The following is a 9,989-nucleotide window of genomic DNA, read 5'->3' as shown; positions in this document are numbered from 1 at the left end:
CGCCCCCACAGACTGACCACAGCACTGCAGCTGCAATCTGCTGCCACCGCTCCCCTCCAACAGCCACCAACTGCTATAATACAACCACCACACAGAAACACATCTCTGCTGAACCTGCTGCATCTGTATGTTCAACATCTCACATTAATACATCAAATCCAGAGAAATTAACTGGCAAATATTTTCATTAAAATATATATAATATAAATAACAGGTACTTTTCACATTTTTTATAGACAATACCATTAGATTAAGAAAATCGATAATGAAATTAACTGTTAGCTGCTGCCCGATTAGCATGCACGCTGCCCACCAATATGTTGAATCCTGCATGTTTTAATGGATAATCTGAGATATGGTTTGATATTTTGATATTAAAAAGCAAAGCCTCTGCATGCTATCTACAAAGAGGAAACCAGAGTCACATTTTAGTTAATTTAGGAAATAAAGTCACATTTGGTTAACTTGATTAAATATCCACAGAACAGCCACGACGCTGAGACACAAATGTGGAAAAAGATTTTTACAAAAGAAAGTCTTTCATTTCCAGAGATGTCGTGTGTTTCTCTCCCACCCTGAACTCGGTGATTGCTCACACAGGGTCCGGACGCTGGTCGGTGTGTTGACTGACGGACACCGAGCCGGGCCTGATTGCAGCGAGCCCACGCGGCTCGGCCCAGACTCCAGACCCGTTCAGGCCTCCGCTGCTCTTCAGCGGATCCTCGCTCGACTCAGAGAGGCAGCCCTACCTACCTGAGGTGCTCCGACAGTTGCCATGGCAACTGGGGCAGACAATACCTCAGAGTAGCCATTCGACTACAGAAGCTAGTGTGTTTGGTCTCTCTGTCTCCTGTGCCTCTATTCACCGGCGGTAAGAAAGGTGCCCTTCACGGCAGCGTCAGGATCAGATTTCAGATTCCCACACCACACGGTATTAGATGTGCGCCACGACCATTATCAGTTTCACAGATCGTGTGACGTGGGCGAACAGGATGTGGACGTCTTTGCTGAGAGGCAACAGTTTCTAAAAAGTTTGTTGTGAAACAGGAATCCTGAGTCTGGTCGTCAACAACTGCGGCATGCTCCTCTTTTACACGAGGCAGGAAGGCAGCAAGGTTCAAAGGTCATGACTTGTTTCAAGGAACGTGTGCATTTCAGGGACCAACTAGACTATATGTGTCTGGGCAGCAGCAACAAGACTGTCAACAAGTTCTGCAGTGGGTCTGTTTATGTTTGTGATGATGCTACTTCCCGCGACCAATAATAAAAACATCTGCTAGTATTAGGGATGCTCCAATCCAATAGTGACGTAATTAAATGGACTGTGTACACAATAAATACAGTTTCATTGTCATTGATATTGTAAAACTTGCCATCAGTTACGTTCAGTCAAGATAATTACTGTCTTCACGTTACTTTACATTAAAATGATCCCTACATAGATTTTAATCTGGGTAAAAGAGGGCGCAGAAATCAGAAATCAGTATCGGGGAAGACAAAGTTGGATCGGTGCATCTCTAAGTTTGTTTATTTCTATTTTCACCCTGTTTTCGACCAAAAAAAAAAAAACCTTCATGTGACTAAAATCCCCTGTGGACATCAGAGTCAACACCATCAATAGGATAATTTTTACACTATGTTGTGAGGAGGAAAAAGAAAATTAAAACATGAATGATTACACAGCCTAAAGCACTAACGAGCATTGGTGCAACCAAAAACAAAGAACCAGTATGATAACAAAAATAACTTTCCATGGAGGGATGGGAAAGTTTGGTCAGGGACTGAGAGGGGAAACCAGCACACCATCCTGTTTAAAACCTGCTGTCAGCTTCCAGCAGCAGAAAACAAACTAAAACAAATCTCACGCTAACAAATTGCTCAGTTGCAAGTGTGTTTCTTTATATTTAAATAAAATGGCCGGTAAAATAAATTCTTACCCTGCTGTCTGCAGCAGTGAGGGGACTCCAAACAAAATCCCAGCAGATTTTCATATTAGGATTTCTCTGTGGTGACTGGTTACCTGCCAAAGTAGCTGTCAGACAAACTGAACCTGCATTCAGCTGCTTCCTACTCTCTCACACTGAGTAAGACTTTACTGCAGGTATTACCACGACTCATGAACCCGAGTGGAGTGCAGGAGAGAGATTTGCAGAACGGGAAGGATGCAGGGAGTGGTGGAGAGAGACAGAGAGGAAGAAAGAGGGAGAGCGGTATCCGTGGGAAAAAAAGCTCAGCCTGGTAAATCAGATTACCCTGGTCACCGTGTGTCCTGGCCAGACTCAACAACCTAATACCCTACATTTAAAAACACAAAGAGGGCAAACCACAGCAACACACACACACATATATAAGAACCTGCCATTTCCACCGAGAGCAGAGTCAGAGGCAGAAACATGTCCGTCACTTTGATTTTAGGATTTCAGTTCCTGCCTTAAATCTGAGTTTTCGTGGCCGGAAACAAAAACATCAGGTTTGGAGGGTGAGTCATGACGAGCGATACAGCTTCAGCTGAATCTGAACAACAGTGATGAGCACCTCTTGAATACTGACTTGCTTGTAAGGTGTGTGTGTTTGTGTGTTTGTGTGTGTGTGTGTGTGTGTGTGTGTGTGTGTGTACACGCAAACCGATCATATGCTGGGTTAGGCAGCGAGGGAGGACATTTCATTAGCGTAAGCAGCTTTTGATTTCTGTTGCTCTGCTCAGCATCCAGAGGAGCAGCCAAGCACAGATTCACGGCCCCTTTGGTTTGACTTTACAATCACTGCCGTCAGTGCCGTCGCTTCAAAGCACCTTGCACATATTAAATAGTCAGACCTGGATGGGTCAGACAGGGTAAAGGAGGTAGGACAGTGTGATCATGGCTGACGTGACTTTACATCCTGATTTCTGCAGGAGCGAAATGACTTCACTGCATGTTTCACACCAAATATCAACAAGCAGGCAGTTTCTAATGATAACGGCTGGGGCTGCAACTAATGATTATTTTCATTTTGAATTATCTGCCAATTTTCAGGGTTTCCTAGGGCCCAAGATAACATCTTCTAATGTCTTGCTTTATCCAACCAACAGTCCAAAACACAAAACATTCAGTTTACAGTGATACACGACAAATAAAATCATTACACCCACACACCTGAGAAGCACAAACCAGCAGCAGTTTGGCAGTTTTACTTGAAAAAACAACTGAAACAATTAAATCAATTACCAAATAATTGCCAATTAATTTTCAGGCAATTGACAAATCATTTCAGCTCTAGCTGCAACTAACAATTATTCTCATTATCAATTAACATATCAATGATTTTCTTTATGAACAAATATTCATATATGAGAGGCTGAAACCACTGAAGTGAATGTTTATTGCTCATCAAGTTGGTGAGATGATTAACAATGATTAATTAATTGTTTCAGTTTTAATAACAGCTTGTTTACATGCTGCTGATTTGCTAACAGAGCTGCCATAGAAGGTGCTCCAGTCATTTTAGGCTGCCAAACACAAATGCAGAGTGATTTCAGATTGTCTGCCAGCATGATGTTGAGCAGAGAAAGGATCAGTCAACTAAACACTTATGTGTGTGTGTGAGTGAGCTATTGTGAAAGGGCATATCAGGTGCAACACGTGCTCTAAGTAGTATAAACATCACTGAAGAAAATCTCCTTAAATAGATATTTCCATTACATCAAATACGGAAATTCTAGATTCCTCTCAAAGCTGCAGAACAAGGAATCTTTGAATGCAACACACCAACAGCTCCACAGCATTAATATTGTGTTACTTCAGGCTATAGAGGTCGACTGAACATACACGTTTCTCCTCAAACTGACAAATCCCACAAAAAACAGATGAAAGTATGTAAGTGAGGATATGGATATTTTCTTTGCTGCCTCTGAACAACCATGTATGTGAGGATGGATAAGTCTGCAGCTATTTCATCATGGTAAACATACAATGTTATCATCTTGCAGTAGATACTACATTAAGTACCAACACACTTCCACTCTAAAGTCTATATAAACACGCAGATCCTGCCAATCAAACAGGTTGTTTCTGAGAGGATAAGATGTGTCTACACATGCAAAACTGAGCCTCATCACTCAATATAAACACTGAAGGAAACTGTAGCCTGTTTGTAATGAGGCAAAGTAAAAATTCAGCAGACTTCACCACACAGAAACTAGATGCTATGTCAAGTATTAACATCATGTAATATATATTCCCATGTAGTCCTAATAGCTACTGCTGCATATCTCTGGACAATCATGGAAAACATTACTGACATAAAAATCCCAAGATGACGCATTTGATCTTGAAGGAATCTTGCTCCTTGTCAACAAAAAAGTCCTGCAATGGTTTTCTGTGACTGCCAGATCAAGAATAACTATTTAAAACTTCTATAATCAAAGTGAATTAAAAAAAAAACAAAAACAAAAACAACTTTGTCAACTGTAAACATTTGTTGTCTACTTTAAAATCAAGAACAAAGTGAGGAGAAATTGTCAGTGAGCAATAAACAACAACAATCAATCAAAGGGAATAAAGGCATAAAAATAATATACAACTATGAGCCAAGACAAGAATTTTCAACTTCATCATCTTTCCCTTTTCCTAATATCTCCAAATAACATTTTTAAAACTATGGTGAGAATGGGAGCCCTGTATGAATCTCAAATATTATAATCAGGCCACATTGGAACTAAATATTAAGATATTCAAGCTTATAATATTAAATATTGACTTGGTTTCAACTTTATCTGAGTGGCAAATGCATTTTTATAAACAACTGGCTTAAAAAACTTCATAAGATAAAACATAATTTCATGTAAGTGCAGAGCTCCTACATATTGCCAACTAAAGAGGCTATAACTTTTTCATATAAACCTTTTACAAACTTCCATTACAACAGGTAACGAGCGAGAGTTTGTTATTAACAACCAGGTATGTCAACTGTGTTTGTTTCCCCATTTAAAAATCAAGGAGAGGGGATAAAGAGATCAGCATTATTTTCCTCCAACCAAGGAGTCCTGATCATTCAGAGGAAACAGAAATCCAATTTTTTTCAAATATGCAACCCTATTTAGCAAATTTCCTCAACACCTCCAGGCCTGGAAATAGAGGATTTTCAACCCTCCAGGTTTCTCCAGGTATTCCAGGAGTGTGGGAGCCCTGTGTCAGGTTCAAATCACTATCCCTCACTCTGTAGCAGTGGAGGGCCGATGTGTTCAGTTTAAACACAAGCTGTGGCATCGTCAGCTAAACTACAGCCCTGTAACCATCTCATAAAATACAATGAAGCTATACAGTGATAATATTTTTTAATATGTGTTTAGATTTCCTCAGGCTGGGCTGCAAATTGAGCCAGAGTCTGCTACGCAATACTGCTAGCTATCATTAGCTTCTCAGGCTCGATTAGCCATTTAGCTTGTCAGTAGGCGCTAGGTGGACTAGCTTTCAATCAACCTACGGTCCCTATTTGGATCATGTTTATAATTCCTTTTGATATAAAAATGTTATATCGGATATATTTAACATAAATACAGTATTCGCCGAGCCAACCTGAGCGGCCAGAAGAGACCAACTGCCCGTGTTGCTGGTGTAAAATGGCAGCCTAGCTTCTCGGGCTCCTCAATAATGAGTCAGGAAAACAGTTCGCTAACCGTTTAGCATTAGCCAGCTAGCTCTTAGTGCCGCCAGCCTACGTTCTCAGCTCTGTAAATGTTCTCTTACCATTTTAAGGCCGTTGCTGTCACTGTATAATCGCCTTCTGTGTGAATTTTCAGGCCCAAACGCTGTCTCCTCCGCCGTCTTTCGCGTCTTTCTGTGTGTGTTTGCTGTCCGTTGCTAACTGCGACCGCTCTGCTTCGTTCGCACAAAGATCAGCTCAGCAGCCACCGAATCATGCCGCCTTCAGGCGCAGTCGGAAATATGAGCTACAACAGTAAATCCAAACGAACACGCAGATCAAGTGAAAATGAACGACTCCAGTAAAAGTTGATATATTCTGGGTTTGAGATTTACATTCTAAACAACTAATCAAAGTTTATTTGTAAAGCACCTTTAATACAGACTAATGTTATTCAAAAATATTTTACAGATGACTACCAAGCTGACAATAAGATGTTCAAATGTAAAGAGTAAAACAATTTGAGACTAATGCACATAAGAAATAAAAATTGTGGAGGATAATAATATTAAAAAATTAAAAGAAATTTTTAAAAAATAATGTAAAAACTAAGTAAGATAGAATAAATCAAGATAAAAGACAATGACAAATAGAATAAATAAGAGGGAAGCTTAAAACATAAAATAAATTATTAAGTAAAATAAATAATGGCCATAAAACAACATTCAATCAAATGCCAGCTTTAAAGGTTGCATTTAAGGATGTGAGAAATAATTTCTACCCTCACAATTTACAAAACTTTACAGAACACAGACCTAACAACAATACACAAAAACAAAACAATATAGGCAATAGATATTATTGATGTTGAAAACAACATTACATCAATAACAATAAGGATTTAAAGAAAATAAATGTAATGAATAAGACAAGGACAAGAACTCTACTACAAAGTAAATAAGATAACATAAAATACACTTAACATACAGATGTCATAAAAAATATGATCAAAACATTTTAAAAAGGGTATGATCTTTTCTTCTTTTGTATTTCAGACTTGAGGTCCACAAAAAATATGTGTTTTTGCTTGGAAATTGAAAGAATTTAGCAAGTAATGTGAAAAAAAGTAGACTACCAATAATTCAGTTTAGCAGCACACTATATTATAAAGTCAAAGCTTTCATTTCAGGAACGTTTTTTTAATTTTTTTTATAGTGTTGTGTTTTAAAAACAGTGTGTCTGTCTTTTAAGCTAACTGCACAAATATCAGTAAATGTGTAGTAATTTTCTGGTGCATTGAAAAGTCGCAGCTTATGGTGATCCCCTGAATGCAGCACCTGCGTCACAGAATGGCGTCGCTTAAAGAACTACAATCATGGCGACACAAAACAATTACAGCTGTCACGCATGCGTATGTGGGTGTTTCAGTCACCTAATATGACATTTTAATTATGCATGCCCGGGACAGCAGCACGACGCTGACATTTACCGCCCTGTCCTTTAATTTGTGTGTTTGTTATGCAAAGACCTTGAACGTAACATCAGAATGATCCTAATGAAAACCTATAGTAATCCAACAGTGTTTGGCTGCAGCCTTGCTCTGTTATTTTAAGTCTGTTGTATGGAGCATTTCTAGAGAGGAACCAAATGTTGGTCAAACACAAGTCGGTCGTCGTTTACACAGTGTGCTGTGTGATCATCATCACTGTCCACCCTGTCACCTTCACTGCCTCTGAAATGAACAGAAGACGACCTCTGCTGGTGGAGGAGAGAACGACAGGAGGTGGCTGAATTGACTTTTCCCTGGAGACTAAACAGCCCTAACTAACCCTGAAATGATGAGTCTGGTCATATGCTTTATTTTTCTTATTGTCAACAAATCCCGGAAGGTATTTTACAGGCTGATCCCAGTATTTGTTTTTATCATTTAATTACTTTTTTTATCAGTATTTTTTATTTTGTATCATCAAAATCAATTTTCAAGTTCTTCAAGTTCAGCTTTTATTATCCTTTCCACATATATGTATGATAAACATGCAGGGAAACGAAATGTTATTGCTAATAGACCACAGTGCAACATAGAACAGACACTGAAGACAAGGTTTGTTGTAAACATCACTGTCAACAAATGACTGGCGGCTTATTCTGTAAAGTGCGATGGATGGACACTGTTGCACTGAGACGTTCCTTCATCACCATGAACACACACAACACAGTTTATTTTGACTCAGTCCCAAACACACTCACTGTCCTGCTGCAACAAATATTCAAAAGAGCACCAAATGTGGATTAATCCGCCGCTGAAAATAGTCCCAAACTGATGCAGGAAACAGGGAGAACTAACAATTTAATTCAAAAAGTGGATGTTATAAAAACAAGAAAAAGCCAAAGAAAACAACTGAGTTTTAAGATTTAATAATGTGTTTCAGCTGGGGTCTGAAAAGCAGGACTGAACCACAGTTTATCTTGTGTGAATAGATTTTGGTCCCCACAACATGAGCAACACACACACACACACACCCACCCACACACACACACACACACACACACACACACAGTGTTATTAAAGCTCAGTTTATTTCCTGTGGTTTTGCTCTGATCCAGGTGAAAACACGCTGAGAGCGTAGATACAGTCATTTACAGTGACGGCCCATACAAGTCACTTTACATTCCTCTATAATGCATGGCTTATGTAACAGAGGAGAATGGCGTGATGTGTTCATGGGCCACGCCTGAAAAAAAAAAAAAAAAGGTACAGGAGAGAAAGGTGTGCATGAACTTAAATTACACCTCACAGGTGTACGATCCTATTCTTTACTTTGAGTGAGCTTCAAAAACACAAGTCTCCCTCTAAAAATCAAAAATATTAAATTTATGTCATATTGTTAAATACTACATTACCCAAGAGCCACATCAACAACAGAAGACTCCATCTACAGCTATAAAACCACACTTCTTCTTCTATGACTGTAATTCTTTGTTGTTGGAGAAACAAAACTGCACCATCATTATGGATCTGATCTAAATATGATCTAAAATCTTGAGTGTTGTTGTGCCTGAGTTCAGGAGCCTATGACGGAGAAAAAAGTGTGAGTTGCATTAGATAAAATATGGCTGCCAAATGAATGTAATACTTTATAATCTGTTTGTAATCTGGCTGAATGACGCTTTCAAGCGTATGTTTTGTATATGACACACATCATTTAAAACATATATCAGGCACAAAACAGCCTTGTACAAAACATAAAATATAATGAAATGAAATGTTTACAATACTGGAAAATAATAATAATAATAATAATAATAAACACAAAAAAACTGAAGATTGTACAACACAGGTTTCATGTGGATTTCTTATTCTAAATATGGGATTTGACTCCGAGTTGCAGATACAGCGAGACGTTGAGCTGCCGGCAGAGACGAGAGGAGACGTGACGCTCAGCGCATCAGGACAGGTGTCTGCTCCATCACCTGCGTCTTCATCTGAAATAATAAAATACACACAATGAATTCTACTCATACGAATACATGTAAATAAAGACACTTGAAGGTTCTGCATGTCTCTGTTAAATGTCAAATATGAACATAAATAAATAGAGTTTAAATTGTCAGACCGGTTTCTGTTTCCTCTTGGCTTCCATCATTTCCTGCTGCTGCTTCAACCGTACTTCCTCCAGACTCATACAACCCCCTGTACACACACACACACACACACACACACACACACACACACACACACACACAGTCAGAAAACACACCATACTACTGGACATCACAGATCTGTCTTTACGTGTGTGTGTGTGTGTGTGTGTGTGTGTGTGTGTGTGTGTCTCACCAACACTGCTGGGGTTGATGGATACGTAAGCCATCGCTCTGCTCAGACGAAGCTCCTCTAAAGCAGCGAGCTCCGCCTCCGCCTCTGCTCAACCAATCACACAACAATTAACCCAACGACATAAAACACCACACGGATCCATCCACACTGACAACACACAACACGACCACTCACTTCTCTGCATATCCCTCCTCTTCTTGGGGTTCGGGGGGATGACGGTGAAAGCTTTGTGACTGAAACAGAAAAACACATGAAGGTTTCAGACGTCAGCTGATGCTCTACGGTGAGTAGGAGGAGTCAGTCAAACCTGCATCTTCCTACTTAAACACTAACTTCTTTATATTTAACAACCTGAGTGTAAAGGTGTGTGTCCATGTGTAGTGTGATTATAGATCAGCTCTAGCTTCTATATTAATACTGTGAAAGTATCAAAGCCTCAGTCCACAGAGAAATGCACACAGCCTGTATTCAGAAACTGAGCCTTAAAACCAGCCGTCAGGACTTCTGGAACTTTGTGATGTCACAACAAAGC

General features: G+C 39.4%; 2 protein-coding genes across 2 annotated transcripts in view; both read right to left on the bottom strand.

Annotated features, from left to right (window-relative positions):
* The window catches only part of LOC111647272 (cullin-1), a 19,353-nt gene extending 13,453 nt beyond the window's left edge, over positions 1-5,900 (bottom strand). The window contains exon 1 of the mRNA XM_023396879.2: positions 5,727-5,900. The gene's annotated coding sequence lies outside the window, so the exon portion shown is untranslated. The remainder of the gene's footprint in view (positions 1-5,726) is intronic.
* A 3,046-nt stretch (positions 5,901-8,946) lies between these two features.
* LOC111647290 (uncharacterized) overlaps positions 8,947-9,989 on the bottom strand; it is a 3,049-nt gene continuing 2,006 nt past the window's right edge. Inside the window, exons 2-5 of the mRNA XM_023396913.2 lie at positions 9,632-9,690; positions 9,458-9,541; positions 9,237-9,313; positions 8,947-9,105 (exon numbers count right to left, since the gene is read on the bottom strand). Of these exons, the coding sequence (XP_023252681.1) occupies positions 9,061-9,105; positions 9,237-9,313; positions 9,458-9,541; positions 9,632-9,690 (265 nt within the window). The 3' untranslated portion in view covers positions 8,947-9,060. The remainder of the gene's footprint in view (positions 9,106-9,236; positions 9,314-9,457; positions 9,542-9,631; positions 9,691-9,989) is intronic.

The sequence above is a fragment of the Seriola lalandi genome, unplaced genomic scaffold, assembly GCF_002814215.2.
Source record: "Seriola lalandi dorsalis isolate HSWRI2012SDOR001 ecotype SW California unplaced genomic scaffold, Sedor1 jcf7180002054984, whole genome shotgun sequence".
Classification (NCBI taxonomy): Eukaryota; Metazoa; Chordata; class Actinopteri; order Carangiformes; family Carangidae; genus Seriola; species Seriola lalandi.
This window is presented reverse-complemented; position numbering and strand designations above follow the sequence as displayed.